At 44.8% G+C, this 18,484-nt stretch overlaps 1 protein-coding gene across 1 annotated transcript in view; it reads left to right on the forward strand.

Annotated features, from left to right (window-relative positions):
* Window positions 1–13,483: 13,483 nt before the first annotated feature.
* Window positions 13,484–18,484, forward strand: part of grhl2b (grainyhead-like transcription factor 2b) — a 136,668-nt gene continuing 131,667 nt past the window's right edge. Inside the window, exon 1 of the mRNA XM_042309971.1 lies at window positions 13,484–13,858. Coding sequence (XP_042165905.1) covers window positions 13,839–13,858 — 20 coding nt within the window. The 5' untranslated portion in view covers window positions 13,484–13,838. The remainder of the gene's footprint in view (window positions 13,859–18,484) is intronic.

Consider the following 18,484-nt stretch of genomic DNA (forward strand, 5'->3'; position numbering starts at 1 on the left):
TTCATTTATCTCCTCTCCATTTCTATCCTCTCCATTTTTCACCTCTTCATTTTCTCTCCTCTCAATTCTGCTCCTCTCCTCTCCATTTCTCTCCTCTCCATTTCTTGCCTCTCAATTTCTCTCCTCTCCATTTCTCTCCACTCCATTTCTCTCCTCTCCATTTCTGTCCTCCCCATTTCTCTCCTCTCCATTCCTCGCCTCTCCATTTCTCTCCTCTCCATTTCTCTCCACTCTTCTCCTCTTCATTTCTCTCCTCTCCATTCCTCTCCTCTCCATTTCTCACCTCTTCATTTTCTCTCCTCTCCATTCTGCTCCTCTCCTCTCCATTTCTCTCCTCTCCATTTCTTGCCTCTCAATTTCTCTCCTCTCCATTTCTCTCCTCTCCATTTCTTGCCTCTCCATTTCTCTCCTCTCAATTCGGCTCCTCTCCTCTCCATTTCTCTCCTCTCCTTTTTCTCTCCTCTCCATTCTGCTCCTCTCCATTCCTCCTCCAATTTCTCCTCTCCATTTCTTTCTCTCCATTCTGCACCTCTCCATTTTCTCTTCTCTCCATTCTGCCTCTCCATTTCTCTCCTTTCCATTTCTCTCCTCTCCATTTTCTCTCCTCTCTCTCCATTTCTCTCTCCATTTCTCTCCTCTCTGTTTTCTCCTCTCCATTTCTCTCTCATTCTGCACCTCTCCATTTCTCTCTCTCTTTCGTCTCTCTCCATTTCTCACCTCTCCATTTCTCTCCTCTCCATTTCTCTCAACTCCTCTCCTCTTCATTTCTCTCTCTCCATTCCTCTCCTCTCCATTCTCTCCTCTCCTCTCCGTTTCTCTCCTCTCCATTCTTTCTCTCATTTCTCTCCTCTCCATTTCTCTCCTCTCCATTTCTCTCCTCTCCATTTCTTGCCTCTCAATTTCTCTCCTCTCCATTTCTTCTCCTCTCAATTTCTCTCCTCTCCATTTTCTCTCCTCTCATTTCTCCTCTCCTCTCATTTTCTCCTCTCCATTTCTCTCCCTCCGTTTCTCTTCTTTCCTCCTCTCCATTCTCTCCTCTCCTCTCTCCATTTCTCTCCTCTCCATTTTCTCTCCATTTCTCTCCTCCATTTCTCTCCTCTCCATTTCTCCATTCTGTTTTCTCCTCTCCATTTCTCTCCTCTCACCATTCTGCTCTTCTCCATTTCTCTCCTCTCCATTTCCTCTCCTCTCCATTTCTCTCGTCTCCATTTCTTCTCTCACCTCTCCATTTTTCTCATTCTGCTCCTCTCCTCTCCATTTTCATCCATTTCTCCTCTCCATTTCTCTCCATTTCTCTCCTCTCCTCTCCATTTCTCTCCTCCTCTCCATTCTCTCTCCATTTCTCTCCTCTCAATTTCTTCATTTCTCTCCTCTCCATTTTCTCCTCTCCATTCTCTCCTCTCCATTCTCTCTCCCTTCTCTCCTCTCCATTTCTCTCCTCTCCATTTTTCATTTCTCCTCTCCATTTCTCTCCATTCCTCTCCCCTCTCCTCTCCATTTTGCCTCTCCATTTCTCTCCTCTCCATTTCTCTCCTCTCTCTCCATTTCTCTCCTCTCCATTTCTCTCTCCTCTCCATTCTGCTCCTCTCTCCTCTCCATTTCTCTCCTCTCCATTTCTCTCCTCTCCATTTCTCTCCTCTCCATTTCTCTCCTCTCCATTTCTCTCCTCTCCATTTCTCTCTCTCCATTTCTCTCCTCTCCATTTCTCTCCTCTCCATTTCTCTCCTCTCCATTCTGCTCCTCTCCTCTCCATTTCTCTCTCCTCCATTCTGCACCTCTTCCATTTCTCATTTCTCTCTCTCCTCTCCATTTCTCTCCTCTTCTCTCATTTCTCTTCTTTCTGTTTCTCCTCTCCATTTCTCTCCTCTCCATTTCTCTCCTCTCCATTTCTCTCCTCTCCATTTCTCTCCTCTCATTTTCTCCTCATCTCTCATTCTTTCTCTCCTCTCTCCATTCCTCTCCTCTCCATTCTTTCTCATTTCTCTCCATTTCTCTCGTCTCCATTTCTCTCTCTCCATTTCTCTCCTCTCCATTTCTCTCCTCTCCATTCTCTCTCTCTCTCCTCTCCATTTCTCTCCTCTCCATTTTTTCCTCTCTTTCTCTCCTCTCCTCTCTCATTTCTCCTCTCCATTTCTCCTCTCATTCTCCTCTCCATTTCTCTCCTCTCCATTCTCTCCTCTCTCCCTCTCCATTTCTCTGCCTCTGTTTTCTCCTCTTCATTTCTCTCCTCTCCATTTCTCTCTCTTCTCCATTTCTCTCTCCTCTCATTTCTCTCTCCTCCTCTCCATTTCTCCTCTCATTTCTCTCCTCTCCATTTTTCTCTCCTCTCCATTTCTCTCTCTCTCTCTCCATTTCTCTCTCCATTTCTCTCTCCATTTCTCTCCTCATTTCTCTCCTCTCCCTCGCCTCTCCATTTCTCTCCTCTCCATTTCTCTCTCTTCTCCTCTCTCCATTTCTCTCTCTCCATTCCTCTCTCTCCATTTCTCACCTCTTCATTTTCTCTCCTCTCCATTTTCTCTCCTCTCCATTTTCTCTCCTCTCATTCTGCTTTCTCCATTTCTCTCTCCATTTCTCTCCTCTCCATTTCTTGCTCTCTCATTTCTCTCCTCTCTCCATTTCTCTCCATTCTCTCCTCTTCCCTTCTCTCCATTTTCTCTCCTCTCCATTTCTCTCTCCTCTCTCATTTCTCTCCTCTCCATTTCTCTCCTCTCCTTTCTCTCCTCTCCATTCCTCCTCCATTTCTTTCTCCATTTCTCTCCTCTCCATTCTCTCCTCTTCTCTCCTCTCCATTTCTCCTCTGTTTTCTCCTCTCCATTTCTCATTTCTCTCTCCTCTCCATTTCTCTCCTCTCCATTTTCCTCTCTTCATTTCTCTCCTCTCCATTTCTCTCTCCATTTTTCTCCATTTCTCCTCTCCATTTTTCTCTCCTCTCCATTTCTCTCCTCATTTCTCTCCTCTTCTCTCTCTCCATTTCTCTCCTCTCCATTTCTCTCTCTCCATTTCTCTTTTCTCTCTCCCTCTCCATTCTCTCTCCTCTCCATTTCTCTCCTCTTCATTCTGCTCTCTCCTCTCCATTTCTCTCCTCTCCATTTCTCTCCTCTCCATTTCTCTCTCCTCTCCATTTCTCTCTCTCCATTTCTCTCCCTCCATTTCTTCCTCTCTGTTTCTCTCCTCTCCATTTCTCTCCATTTCTCTCCTCTCCTGCTCCTCTCCCATTTCTCTCCTCTCCTTTGTTTCTCTCCTCTTCTCTCCTCTCCATTTCTCTCCTCTCCATTCCTCTCCATTCTCTCCTCTCTCCATTTCTCTCCTCTCCATTTCTCTCCATCTCCATTTCTCTCTCTCCATTTTTCTCTCCTCTCCATTTCTCTCCTCTCCATTTCTCTCCTCTCTCCTCCATTTCTCTCCTCTCCATTTCTCTCCTCTCCGTTTCTCTCCTCTCATTTTCTCTCTCTCTCATTTCTCTCTCCATTTCTCTCTCCTCTCCATTCCTCTCCATTTCTCCATCATTTTCTCTCTCTTTCTCTCTCTCTCTCCATTTCTCTCCTCTCCTCTCCTGCCTCCATTTCTCTCCTCTCCATTTTTCTCTCATTTCTTGTCTCCATTTCTCTCCTCTCTTCTCCTCTCTCTCATTTCTCTCCTCTCCATTTCTCTCCTCTCCATTCTCTCTCCATTTCTCTCTCCATTTTCTCTCGTCTCATTTCTCTCCTCTCCATTTCTCTCCTCTCCATTTCTCTCCTCTCCATTCTTCCTCTCCTCTCCATTTCTCTCCTCTCCATTTCTCTCTTCCGTTTCTCTCCTCTCCATTTCTCTCACTCCTCTCCTCTCCATTTCTCTCCTCTCCATTCCTATCCTCTCCATTTTCTCCTCTCCTCTCCTCCGTTTCTCTTCTCTCCATTTCTCTCCCTCCTCTCCTCTTCATTTATCTCCTCTCCATTTCTATCTCTCCATTTTTTCACCTCTTCATTTTCTCTCCTCTCATTCTGCTCCTCTCCTCTCCATTTCTCTCCTCTCCATTTCTTGCCTCTCCATTTCTCTCCTCTCCATTTCTCTCCTCTCCATTTCTCTCCTCTCCATTTCTGTCCTCTCCATTTCTCTCCTCTCCATTCCTCGCCTCTCCATTTCTCTCCTCTCCATTTCTCTCCTCTTCTCCTCTTCATTTCTCTCCTCTCCATTCCTCTCCTCTCCATTTCTCACCTCTTCATTTTCTCTCCTCTCCATTCTGCTCCTCTCCTCTCCATTTCTCTCCTCTCCATTTCTTGCCTCTCATTTCTCTCCTCTCCATTTCTCTCCTCTCCATTTCTTGCCTCTCAATTTTTCTCTCCTCTCAATTCTTGCTCCTCTCCTCTCCATTTCTCTCCTCTCCTTTTCTCTCCTCTCCATTCTGCTCCTCTCCATTCCTCTCCTCTCAATTTCTCTCCTCTCCATTTCTCTTCTCACCATTCTCTCTGCACCTCTCCATTTCTCTCCTTTCCATTTCTCTCCTCTCCATTCTGCTCCTCTCCTCTCCATTTCTCTCTCTCCCTCATTTTTCTCTCCATTTCTCTCTCTCCTCTGTTTTCTCCTCTCCATTTCTCTCCTCTCACCATTCTGCACCTCTCCATTTCTCTCCTCTCCTTTCGTCTCCTCTCCATTTCTCTCTCCATTTCTCTCCTCTCCATTTCTCTCTCCCGTTTCTCTCCTCTCCATTTCTCTCAACTCCTCTCCTCTTCATTTCTCTCCTCTCCATTCCTATCCTCTCCATTCTGCTCCTCTCCACTCCGTTTCTCTCCTCTCCATTTCTCTCCTCTTCAGTTATCTCCTCTCCATTTCTCTCCTCTCCATTTCTCTCCTCTCCATTTCTTGCCTCTCAATTTCTCTCCTCTCCATTTCTTGCCCCTCAATTTCTCTCCTCTCCATTTCTCTCCTCTCAATTCGGCTCCTCTCCTCTCCATTTCTCTCCTCTCCTTTTCTCTCCTCTCCATTCTGCTCCTCTCCATTCCTCTCCTCTCCATTTCTCTCCTCTCCATTCTGCTCCTCTCCTCTCCATTTCTCTCCTCTCCATTTCTCCCACTCTGTTTTTCTCCTCTCCATTTCTCTTCTCACCATTCTGCACCTCTCCATTTCTCTCCTCTCCATTCCTCTCCTCTCCATTTCTCACCTCTCCATTTCTCTCGTCTCCATTTCTCGACTCTCCATTTCTCACCTCTCCATTTCTCTCCTCTCCATTCTGCTCCTCTCCTCTCCATTTCTCTCCTCTCCATTTCTCTCCACTCCGTTTCTCTCCTCTCCATTTCTCTCCACTCCTCTCCTCTTCATTTCTCTCCTCTCCATTCCTATCCTCTCCATTCTGCTCCTCTCCACTCCGTTTCTCTCCTCTCCATTTCTCTCCTCTCCATTTCTCTCCACACCTCTCCTCTCCATTTCTTGCCTCTCAATTTCTCTCCTCTCCATTTCTCTCCTCTCAATTCGGCTCCTCTCCTCTCCATTTATTTCCTCTCCTTTTCTCTCCTCTCCATTCTGCTCTTCTCCATTCCTCTCCTCTCCATTCCTCTCCTCTCCATTTCTCACCTCTCCATTTCTCTCGTCTCCATTTCTCTCATCTCCATTTCTCACCTCTCCATTTCTCTCCTCTCCATTCTGCTCCTCTCCTCTCCATTTCTCTCCTCTCCATTTCTCTCCACTCCGTTTCTCTCCTCTCCATTTCTCTCAACTCCTCTCCTCTTCATTTCTCTCCTCTCCATTCCTATCCTCTCCATTCTGCTCTTCTCCACTCCGTTTCTCTCCTCTCCATTTCTCTCCTCTCCATTTCTCTCCTCTCCATTTCTCTCCTGTCCATTTCTCTCCACTCTTCATTTCTCTCCTCTTCATTTCTCTCCTCTCCATTCTGCTCCTCTCCTCTCCATTTCTCTCCTCTCCATTTCTCTCCTCTCCATTTCTTGCCTCTCAATTTCTCTCCTCTCCATTTCTTGCCTCTCAATTTCTCTCCTCTCCATTTCTCTCCTCTCAATTCGGCTCCTCTCCTCTCCATTTCTCTCCTCTCCTTTTCTCTCCTCTCCATTCTGCTCCTCTCCATTCCTCTCCTCTCAATTTCTCTCCTCTTCATTTCTCTTCTCACCATTCTGCACCTCTCCATTTCTCTCCTCTCCATTTCTCTCCTCTCCATTCTGCTCCTCTCCTCTCCATTTCTCTCCTCTCCATTTCACCCACTCTGTTTTTCTCCTCTCCATTTCTCTTCTCACCATTCTGCACCTCTCCATTTCTCTCCTCTCCATTCCTCTCCTCTCCATTTCTCACCTCTCCATTTCTCTCGTCTCCATTTCTCAACTCTCCATTTATCACCTCTCCATTTCTCTCCTCTCCTCTCCATTTCTCTCCTCTCCATTCTGCTCCTCTCCTCTCCATTTCTCTCCTCTCCATTTCACCCACTCTGTTTTTCTCCTCTCCATTTCTCTTCTCACCATTCTGCACCTCTCCATTTCTCTCCTCTCCATTCCTCTCCTCTCCATTTCTCACCTCTCCATTTCTCTCGTCTCCATTTCTCAACTCTCCATTTATCACCTCTCCATTTCTCTCCTCTCCATTCTGCTCCTCTCCTCTCCATTTCTCTCCTCTCCATTTCTCTCCACTCCGTTTCTCTCCTCTCCATTTCTCTCCACTCCTCTCCTCTTCATTTCTCTCCTCTCCATTCCTATCCTCTCCATTCTGCTCCTCTCCACTCCGTTTCTCTCCTCTCCATTTCTCTCCTCTCCATTTCTCTCCACTCCTCTCCTCTCCATTTCTTGCCTCTCAATTTCTCTCCTCTCCATTTCTCTCCTCTCAATTCGGCTCCTCTCCTCTCCATTTCTTTCCTCTCCTTTTCTCTCCTCTCCATTCTGCTCTTCTCCATTCCTCTCCTCTCAATTTCTCTCCTCTACATTCCTCTACTCTCCATTCCTCTCCTCTGCATTTCTCTCCTCTCCATTTCTCTCCTCTCCATTTCTCTCTTCTCCATTTCTCTCCTCTCCATTTCTCTCCACGCATCTCCTCTCCATTCCTCTCCTCTCCATTCCTCTCCTCTCCATTTCTCTCCTCTCATTTCTCTCCTTTCCATTTCTCTCCTCTCGTATCTCTCCTCTCCATTCTGCTCCTCTCCATTTATCTCCTCTCCATTCCTCTCCATTTCTCTCTACTCCGTTTCTCTCTTCTCCATTTCTCTACTCTCCATTTCTCTCCTCTCCATTCTGCTCCTCTCCATTTCTCTCCTCTCCATTTCTCTTCTCTCCATTTCTCTCCTCTCCGTTTCTCTCCTTTCCATTTCTCTCCTCTCCGTTTCTCTCCACTCCTCTCCTCTTCATTTCTCTCCTCTCCATTCTGCTCCTCTCCATTTCTCTCCTCTCCATTCTTCTCCATTTCTCTCTACTTCGTTTCTCTCCTCTCCATTCTGCTCCTCTCCATTCTTCTCCTCTCCATTCCTCTCCTCTCCATTACTCTCCCCTCCTCTCCATTTCTCTTCTCTCCATTCCTCACCTCTCCATTTCTCTCCACTCCTCTCCTCTCCATTTCTCTCCTCTCCTCTCCATTTCTCTCCTCTCCATTTCTCTCCTCTCAATTTCTCTCCTCTCCATTTCTCTCCTCTCCGTTTCTCTCTTCTCCTCTCCATTTCTCTCCTCTCCTCTATGGAGAGAGGCTTGCTGATTCTGTAAGATGTTTTTTTTTGGTGAGAAGGATACGAATGCCAGCCAGAGCATATGATGCTGTTGTCCCTTTAAGAGCCAGTGGAATGGGATGCTGCTGCCCCTTTAAGAGCCAGTGGAATGGGATGCTGCGCCAAGCCTAGGACCAAAAGGCTCCATAACAGCTTCTACACCTAACCCACAAGACTGCTACACAGTTAATCAAATTGCTACTCAGACTATTTGCATGACTTCTTTACTCCGCTGCTACACTCTGTTCATTATCTATGCATAGTCACCTTAGCCCTACCTTCATGTTCATATTACCTCAATTACCTCGGCTACCCTGTACCCCTGCACATTGACTCGGTACCGGTACCCCCTGTATTTAGCCTCGTTACTACCCCGTACCCCTGCACATTGACTCGGTACCGGTACCCCCTGTATTTAGCCTTGTTACTACCCCGTACCCCTGCACATTGACTCGGTACCGCTACCCCCTGTATTTAGCCTTGTTACTACCCCATACCCTGCACATTGACTTGGTACCGGTACCCCCTGTATTTAGCCTTGTTACTACCCCATACCCTGCACATTGATTCGGTACCGGTACCGGTACCCCCTGTATATAGCCTCCACATTGACTCTGTACTGGTACCCCCTGTATATAGCCTCCACATTGACTCTGTACCGGTACCCCCTGTATATAGCCTCCACATTGACTCTGTACCGTTACCCCCTGTATATAGCCTCCACATTGACTCTGTACCGGTAGCCCCTGTATTTAGCCTCCACATTGACTCTGTACCGGTACCTCTGTATATAGCCTCCACATTGACTCTGTACCGGTACCCTCTGTATATAGCCTCCACATTGACTCTGTACCGGTACCCTCTGTATATAGCCTCCACATTGACTCTGTACCAGTACCCCTGTATATAGCCTCCACATTGACTCTGTACCAGTACCCCTGTATATAGCCTCCACATTGACTCTGTACCAGTACCCCCTGTATATAGCCTCCACATTGACTCTGTACCGGTACCCTCTGTATATAGCCTCCACATTGACTCTGTACCGGTACCCCCTGTATATAGCCTCCACATTGACTCTGTACCGGTACCCCTGTATATAGCCTCCACATTGACTCTGTACCGGTACCCCTGTATATAGCCTCCACATTGACTCTGTACCAGTACCCCTGTATATAGCCTCCACATTGACTCTGTACCGGTACCCTCTGTATATAGCCTCCACATTGACTCTGTACCGGTACCCTCTGTATATAGCCTCCACATTGACTCTGTACCGGTACCCCCTGTATAAAGCCTCCACATTGACTCTGTACCGGTACCCCTGTATAAAGCCTCCACATTGACTCTGTACCGGTACCCTCTGTATATAGCCTCCACATTGACTCTGTACCGGTACCCTCTGTATATAGCCTCCACATTGACTCTGTACCGGTGCCCTCTGTATATAGCCTCCACATTGACTCTTGACCTCTGTATATAGCCTCCACATTGACTCTGTACCTCTGTATATAGCCTCCACATTGACTCTGTACCGGTGCCCCCCTGTATATAGCCTCCACATTGACTCTGTACCGGTACCTTCTGTATATAGCCTCCACATTGACTCTGTACCGAAACACCCTGTATATCGTCTCCACATTGACTCTGTACCGTAACACCCTGTATAAAGCCTCCACATTGACTCTGTACCGGTACCCCCTGTATTTAGCCTCGTTATCGTTATTTTATTGTTACCTTTTTTTACTTTAGTCAATCTTTTTATTTTCTTACTTTAAAAAAAGGTCTCAGGGCTTGTCAGTAAGCATTTCACGGTAAGGTGTTGTATTCAGCGGATGTGACAAATAAAAGGAGATTTGACATTTTTTATTTTACCTTTATTTAACTAGGCAAGTCAGTTAAGAACAAATTCTTATTTTCAATTACAGCCTAGGAACAGTGGGTTAACTGCCTGTTCAGGGGCAGAACGACAGATTTGTACCTTGTCAGCTCGGGCGTTTGAACTTGCAACCTTCCGGTTACTAGTCCAACACTCTAACCACTAGGCTACCCTGCCGCCCCTTGAAGAGCCAGCGGAATGTGATGCTGCTGCCCCTTTAAGTGCCAGTGGAATGTGATGCTGCCACCCCTTTAAGTGCCAGTGGAATGTGATGCTGCCGCCCCGTTAAGAGCCAGTGGAATGTGATGCTGCCGCCCCTTTAAGTGCCAGTGGAATGTGATGCTGCCACCCCTTTAAGTGCCAGTGGAATGTGATGCTGCCCTTTAAGAGCCAGTGGAATGTGATGCCACCCCTTTAAGTGCCAGTGGAATGTGATGCTGCCGCCCCTTTAAGAGCCAGTGGAATGTGATGCTGCCACCCCTTTAAGTGCCAGTGGAATGTGATGCTGCCGCCCCTTTAAGAGCCAGTAGAATGTGATGCTGCCACCCCTTTAAGTGCCAGTGGAATGTGATGCTGCCGCCCCTTTAAGAGCCAGTGGAATGTGATGCTGATGTCCCTTTAAGAGGGAAAGGGGGATACCTAGTCAGTTATCCAACTGAATGTAGTCAGTTGTCAGAAGTCCAACTGAATCAGAGAGGTGAGGGGGGCTGCCTTAGTCAATAGCCACCTCTTCAGCTCCCGAGGAACAGTGGGTTAACTGCCTAGTTCAGGGGCAGAACGACAGATTTCTACCTTGTCAGCTCGGGGATTTCAGTTACTGGCCTTTTGGTTACTGGCCCAACGCTAACCACTAGGCTACCAAGCCAGTGGATTGTGATGCTGCTGCCCCTTTAAGAGCCAGTGGAATGTGATGCTGGTGAGCCCGGAGACTTCATCTGAGCCCCAATCTGCATGGTGCGTAAAGCCGAGTGGAGCGTAGGGGATCAACCTGGGCCTTGTCTGTTACATTCAAGCACACTGCCATCTTCCTCTGCAATCTGTGCTTATGGTTACCTGCCAAACAGGTACACACACAGATCCCAGCCAAGCCCAGACAAGCTTCCTTTTCCCTGAAGTAATACCATGCATGCAGGTACACCTTTCACCTTTACCACAGCAGCACACATTCATTTTAGGTACAGAGGAAGCTCCTAACCTCTGACATGCCCCTGCCTGTCTCTATACATCCTAACCTCTGACATACCCCTGCCTGTCTCTATACATCCTAACCCCTGGCATACCCCTGCCTGTCTCTATACCGTCTGTTAAGTAGATTCTCAACTGTCAGAAGGGAATACTATTAGATGTTACACATTCCAAAGGGGATGAAAATAGGTAGAAATGCCTGGAAAGTATTCAGCATGTGGAATCACATTATAGTCTGAATCATTTCACCACATCTGTAAGAGAAAAGGACCAATCAGCCAGTAGAACAGATCACCTGCAAGAGAAAAGGACCAATCAGCCAGTAGAACAGATCAGCTCATCTCTCTCTGTTTTCTCTCTCTCTCTCTCTCTCTCTTTCTCTCTCTCTCTCTCTCTCTGCTCTGTTCTCTCTCTCTGTTTTTTCTCTTCTCTCTCTCTCTGTGCTCTGTTCTCGCTCTGTTTTTTCTCTTCTCTTCTCTCTCTGTTCTCTCTGTTCTCTCTATTCTCTCTTTCTTCTCTCTCTCTGCTCTCTCTGTTCTCTCTCTTTCGCTCTTCTCTCTCTCTGCTCTCTCTCCCTCTTGCTCATATCTCTCTCTGTTTCTCTGTTCTCTCTCTATTTCTCTCAGTGTTGTGGTTTCGCAGCATTAACCCTAATCCATTGGGACTGTTGTTGAGGGAATGCCATGCATGCTCTGCTCTTTGCAAGAGGACCCCACCTGTATTTATTTAGCAACTCCATTTACACACAGCATTGAAAAGCCCAGGTGCTCACTTAAACAAATTAGAGAAGGGAGGATAGTGACCATTAGCCAACCACACACTAACACACAAAAGGGAGGCCTGACTCAAAAGCTTCACTGTTCTACTGAACTTTTCACTAATAATGTGTATGTATTTCCATAGCGAAACCTATGCCTCAAGAGTATTCATAAGCAAATGAATGCTTCTTCCCAAAGTTGCAACAATAATTTAGTAAGTACACTTACTAATACAACAAAGTAAGCAAAATACTCCTAAAATGTTTAAATGCAAAATCTAAAATGGAATGTCTGAGCACCCCCAACAACCATGAATGAAATATATGGATCAGAAATGAATAAAATGTATGGACCCAGGTCTTCCCTTTTCCCCAGGTGGAAGATTGGCTTGACCAATGACGTGACCCATAACTCCCAGACCAGACTGAGTGAGTCCTCTTGTCCTGATTGATTGGTATCTACAACAACAACTATAGGCCCTGGTCAAAAGTAGTGCACTATATAGGGGATAGGGTGCTATAGGGCCCTGTTCAAAGTAGTGCACTAAATAGGGAAAAGGGTGCCATTTGGTAAGCGTGACTGTGGGGTTGAGATAACATCTGAAGGGTGGTCTCCATGGATACAGTCTGACTGTGGGGTTGAGATAACATCTGAAGGGTGGTCTCCATGGATACAGTCTGACTGTGGGGTTGAGATAACATCTGAAGGGTGGTTTCCATGGATACAGTCTGACGGTGGAGTTGAGATAACATCTGAAGGGTGGTCTCCATGGATACAGTCTCACTGTGGAGTTGAGATAACATCTGAAGGGTGGTCTCCATGGATACAGTCTCACTGTGGAGTTGAGATAACATCTGAAGGGTGGTCTCCATGGATACAGTCTCACTGTGGAGTTGAGATAACATCTGAAGGTGTCCATGGCACCATCTGACCCTCTCTCCTCCACAAAGTAGTGTCTATTGTCTGTTAACCAGGAGTTTCAAGTTTTATTAGTGGTATGTACAGGATACATATGGTATACACCATTCAACGAGATGCTTACTAGCACATTCCTTCTTGACAATGCAACAACAATAAGAAATAATGAAATATAAGAATAGGAACATAAAGTTTTAGAAGTCATCACAAACACACAATACAATGGTACACAATACTATGGTATTGTATCAACAAATTGCTGGGCACCACCCAGCCATCAGAAAGAAATGTATATTAAATGTCCCTGAGCCCGGGCTGCACAGGGCCATGTCGGTCCGTTAATACAGGACTTTTAAAGACCCAGTGCACGACTTTTGTAAGAAAAAAAATACACATTTTTATTTTATTTATTTCAAATTCTTATTATTTTTTAGGTGTTGCTGCTGCACCTTCAGCAGCCCTAATTCCTGCGGCTGTGACCTGTAACCTGTGACTATATGAGGTGATGTGAGTAAATATCCTAAACACTTGAATTACACATGGCTTTACATGAGGAACTTGTGCTTAGCTGTGGCTCTGACCGTGTGCCTGGAGAATTCCAACCTCAGATCCCTATCCAGGTGTGTGTGTGTGTGTGTGTGTGTGTGTGTGTGTGTGTGTGTGTGTGTGTGTGTGTGTGTGTGTGTGTGTGTGTGTGTGTGTGTGTAGGCTATTTAAGGCCCAGGGCATTGATGTCTATCAACAACAGGTCAGTGAAGGTCTATCCTATCTTTAAGGCAGGGCAGTCATGCTGCAAGTCCTCTCCTATTCCATCCTCATCTCCTTCATCCTATCATTCATTCCAGCAGTCATGGTATTTCTTCAAGAACATTTTTAAATTACATAGCAAAACACTGAAGAAGAGGCCAGTTTATTTCAATGCAGAATGCAGTAACATTGTCAGTTCTAGGTATATAACCCTACAGGTGAGGGGGGTGTTACCTGTTTTTCTGACGAGGCAGCCAATCACCGATAGGCTGAGACCACGGTAGATGGACCAATCAGCGATAGGCTTGCCTTCTTTCAACCCAAATACCTTACACTGAAAGAATTCCAACAAAGTTGACTCATTCCTATTTAGCAAAGCGAGGTAAATATAGTTTTTTTTTATAACGAGGATTTATTATTCCTTTCATGTACTGACTATTGTATAGGAGATCATTGATTAGCTTCTCTGTATTGGCACAAAGCACACAGAGGTGCAGCAGCGTCCAGTGAAGCCTAACTGCCTGGTAGAAAGGAAGGGACTGTCTGTGTGAAACAAGCAGGGTAGGAAAAGTCGACTTACCTGTAACCCAGGTTCTGGCATCCCTCACCAACTCTGCCTCACTCTAGTAGTACCTGCTCCGACTTGAAAGTCCAGTTTCACAAGGAAGAATCGTGGAGGAAGAAAAATATGTCACAGGAGACGGACAAGTAAGTGATCATAGCTGGGGAAAGGATCTTTGATGACTTTAACATGACATACGAGACTTTTTGCGCTGTAATTTGGGACAAAATAAATAAACTTCTGTTCTATTATGACATTAAGATTTTAGTAAAAAATATGTACCAATTTTTGTTTATATTATTTGGGATTAATTTCCTCTAACCTTTTGGAAGTATTATTGTGGTTGTGTTAAAGGCAAACTAAGGTTGGCGGCAAATAGACTTGTCAAATTCGCAGTTTCCGTCAGATGTAATAGGCTGCAGTTTATGTGAATAAAAACTTGAGGTCTTTTTGTTTTAGTACTATTTGGTTTAGGCCTATTTAATACTTTGAGTGGCTTTTAGGGCTAGAATCATCTGTAAATGACTGTGCAGAACAATGTACTTACCATGTTATGAATAAAATATCTTGGTTTATTTATCACATCATTATCTTCTGTTTGGTGCTGTATTTTCAGTACCTGCTGGTTTGATTTGTGGCCATCTTTATGTTGCAGTTTTGTTCTGACTATGTCATACTGCATGTCTGTCTTCTCCATGGACTGGAATGTTGACACTATTGACATTTTGACCCACTATTGACATTTGACATTTGTCTATTTCTTTTTTTTCAGTGAAATAATAATTTTTACGGGCTGTAGAATTAATTTCAATAACCTTTTAAATTACTTTTTCTCATCAAATATGACCCTGACTCAAAAATGAGAATAAAATAGTTAGTATCCAATGATGGAATTATTATCATGATTAGTAGCTCACATGTTTCACGAATTCAACCATTTGACTTTAAAGCCGATCATAAAATGTGGACATGGGCAGATGTACACTACTTCTATTTGTTGTACACTGAATATGCAAATACGTTGTTATCATATCAACCCCAGTAATGTTAGTCTGTTTCCCAGCCCTGTTTAGAGCGTACAATATTAGTTCAAATGCCCACACCAGATCTCCACGAAAAACAACCTTTAACACATATTTTTGACATATAGGGCTACAAATGTTTTGTGAAGTCTTCAGGCGTAAAGTTTAACAGCAGACATCAGCTGTATGCACTTCTTTGTGGGTTATACTATTTAAAGACCCAGCACAACCAAAAAACATATTTTTCCTGTGTTTTATATGATATCTTCAATGGAGAGAAAGTATGAGAGTGGAGTACAGGAGGGGTAAGAAGAACGAGCTCTGTAGTCCACAGCCTGGGCCCTGAGGGCTTCTAGTGGCTATAATAGCCTCAACATGGGGTCAGAGTGTCATAGGATCTGGAGACATGGGGAGGGGAAAGAAAGGTATGGGGGGAACTGTTGAGCAGAAGTATCTTTCAGGGGTATCTTTTGATTTGGCAGACATTTAAAATGGAGTTTTCCTAAACCTAGGCAAATAAAACAATGTTCTTCTGAGCAGCAGACTAGTAGTTAGTCAGTCCTATAGCTATTGTCTGTCCTGAAGCTCTATAACCTGTTGATTAGAGCTATTGTCTGTCCTGAAGCTCTCTAACCTGCTGATTAGAGCTATTGACTGTCCTGAAACTATCTTTTAATTTAATTTAATTTTTATCTTTATTTAACCAGGTAGGCTAGTTGAGAACAAGTTCTCATTTACAACTGCGACCTGGCCAAGATAAAGCAAAGCAGCGCAACACAAACAACAGCACAGAGTTACACGTGGAATAAACAAGTGTACAGTCAATAACACAATAGAAAAAAGAAAGTCTGTATACAGTGCGTGCAAATGGAGGTAGGGTAATAAATAGGCCATAGTAGCAAAGTAATTACAATTTAGCAGATGACGATGAGCAGATGATGGTGTGTAAGTAGTGAAACTGGTGTGTAAATGAGCAAAAAAGTAAATAAAAACAATATGGGGATGAGGTAGGTAGATTGGGTGGGTTAATTACAGATGGACTACAGCGATCGGACTATGGACTGCAGCGATCGGTTAGCTGCTCAGATAGCTGGTGTTTAAGGTTAGTGAGGGAAATGTAAGTCTCCAGCTTCAGCAAAAAAAATGTAATTCGTTCCAGTCACTGGCAGCAGAGAACTGGAAGGTAAGGCGGCCAAAGTAGGTGTTGTCTTTGGGGATGACCAGTGAGATATACCTGCTGGAGCGCGTGCTACGGGTTGGTGTTGTTATCATGAACAGTGAGCTGAGATAAGGCGGAGCTTTACCTAGCATGGACTTATAGATGACCTGGAGCCAGTGGGTCTGGCGACAAATATGTAGCGAGGGCCAGCCGTCTAGAGCATACAGGTCGCAGTGGTGGGTGGTATAAGGGGCTTTAGTGACAAAACAGATGGCACTGTGATAGACTACATCCAATTTTCTGAGTAGAGTATTGGAAGCTATTTTGTAGATGACATCGCAGAAGTCGAGGATCGGTAGGATAGTCAGTTTTACTAGGGTAAGTTTGGCGGCGTGAGTGAAGGATGCTTTATTGTGAAATAGAAAGCCGATTCTAGATTTGATTTTGAATTGGAGATGTCTGGAAGGAGAGTTTACAGTCTAGCCAGATACCTAGGTATTTCTAGTTGTCCATATATTCTAGGTCAGAACCGTGCAGAGTAGTGATGCTAGTCGGGAGGGAGGGTGCGGGCAGCGAACGGTTGAAAAGCATGCATATGGTTTTATTTGCGTTTAAGAGCAGTTGCAGGAAGGAGAGTTGTATGGCATTGAAGCTCTCTAACCTGTTGATTAAAGTTATTGTCTTTCCTGCAGAACTCTAACATGCTATTAAGAATAAATATTGTCTGTATTGAATCTCTCTAACCTGCTGATTAGAGCTATTGTCTGTTCTAACGCTCTCTAAGCTGCTGATTAAAGTTATTGAATGTCCTGAAGTTCTCTATCCTGCTGATTAGAGCTATTGAATGTCCTGAAGCTCTTTAACCTGCTTATTAGAGCTATTGTCTGTCCTGAAGCTCTGTAGCCAGTTGATTCGAGATTTGATCTGCCGTGAAGCTCTCTAACCTGCTGACTAGAGCTCTTGTCTCTCCTGATGCTCTCTAACCTGCTGATTAGAGCTCTTGAATGTCCTGAAGCTCTCCAACTTGTTGATTAGAGCATTTGCCTGTCCTGAAGTTCTCTAACCTGCTGATTAGATTAATGGTCTGTCCTGAGGCTATGCAACCTGCTGATTAGAAATGAGCTATTGTCTGTCCTGAAGCTCTCTAACCTGTTTATTAGAGCTATTGTCTGTCCTGAAGCCCTCTGGTCAGTTGTTTAGAGCTATTGTCTATCCTGAAGCTCTCTAACCTGCTGATTGAAGCTATTGTCTGTCCTGGAGCTATCTTACCTGCATATTAGAGCTATTGTCTCTCCTGAAGCTCTCTAACTTGCTGATTAGAGCTATTGTCTGTCCTGATGCTCTCTAACCTGCTGATTAGAGCTATTGTCTATCCTGAAGTTCTCTAACTTGCTGATTAGAGCTTTTGTCTGTCCTGCTTTTTACCTGTTGATTGGTGCTATTTAGAAGCTCTCTAATTTGTTGGGTAGAATAGAGCTATTATCTGTCCTGAAGCTCTCTTTCCTGTTGATTAGAATATAGGTATAGCCTGTCCTGAAGCTCTCTTTCCTGTTGATTAGAATATAGGTATAGCCTGTCCTGAAGCTCTCTTTCCTGTTGATTAGAATATAGCTATAGCCTGTCCTGAAGCCCACAAACCTTCTGAACAGAGATATTGTTTGTCCTGAAGCTCTCGAACCTGCTGATTTGAGCTATTGTCTCTCCTGGAGCCCTCTGGTCGGTTGTTTAGAGCTATTGTCAGTCCTGAAGCTCTCTAACCTGCTGATTAGAGCTATTGTCTGTCCTGGAGCTATCTTACCTGCATATTAGAGCTATTGTCTGTCCTGATGCTCTCTAACCTGCTGATTAGAGCTCTTGTCTGTCCTGAAGCTCTAAAACCTGCTGATTCGAATAGACCTATTGTCTGTCCTAAAGCACTCTAATCTGCTGATTAGAGCTATTGCCTGTCCTAAAGCTCTCTAATTTGTTGGGTAGAATAGAGCTATTATCTGCCCTGAAGCTCTCTTACCTGCTAATTAAACGTATTGACTGTCCGGAAGCTTTCTAACATGCTGGTTAGAGCTATTGTCTTTCCTGAAGCTCTCTAACCTGTTGATTAGATCTAATGTCTGTCCTGAAGCTCTCTAACCTGCTGATTAGATCTAATGTCTGTCCTGAAGCTCTCTAACCTGCTGATTAGATCTAATGTCTGTCCTGAAGCTCTCTAACCTGCTGATTAGAGCTATTGTCTTTCCTGAAGCTCTCTTTCCTGTTGATTAGAATATAGCTACAGCCTGTCCTGAATCGCTCTAACCTGCTGATTAGAGCTCTTGTCTGTCCTGAAGCTCTCTAACCTGCTGAATTGAGCTCTTGTCTGTCCTGAAGCTCTCTAACCTTCTGGCTTGTAGTTGTATTGATTATGGATCCTCATTAGTTCCTGCCAAGGCACCAGTAACTCTTCCTGCGTTTATTATGGATCCCCATTAGTTCCTGCCAAGGCAGCAGCTAATCTTCCTGGGGTTTATTATGGATCCCCATTAGTTCCTGCCAAGGCAGCAGCTACTCTTCCTGGGGTCCAGCAAAATGAAGGCTGTTTATAGCATTTAAAAAAC

This window comes from Oncorhynchus tshawytscha, linkage group LG31 (assembly GCF_018296145.1).
Source record: "Oncorhynchus tshawytscha isolate Ot180627B linkage group LG31, Otsh_v2.0, whole genome shotgun sequence".
Lineage (NCBI taxonomy): Eukaryota > Metazoa > Chordata > Actinopteri > Salmoniformes > Salmonidae > Oncorhynchus > Oncorhynchus tshawytscha.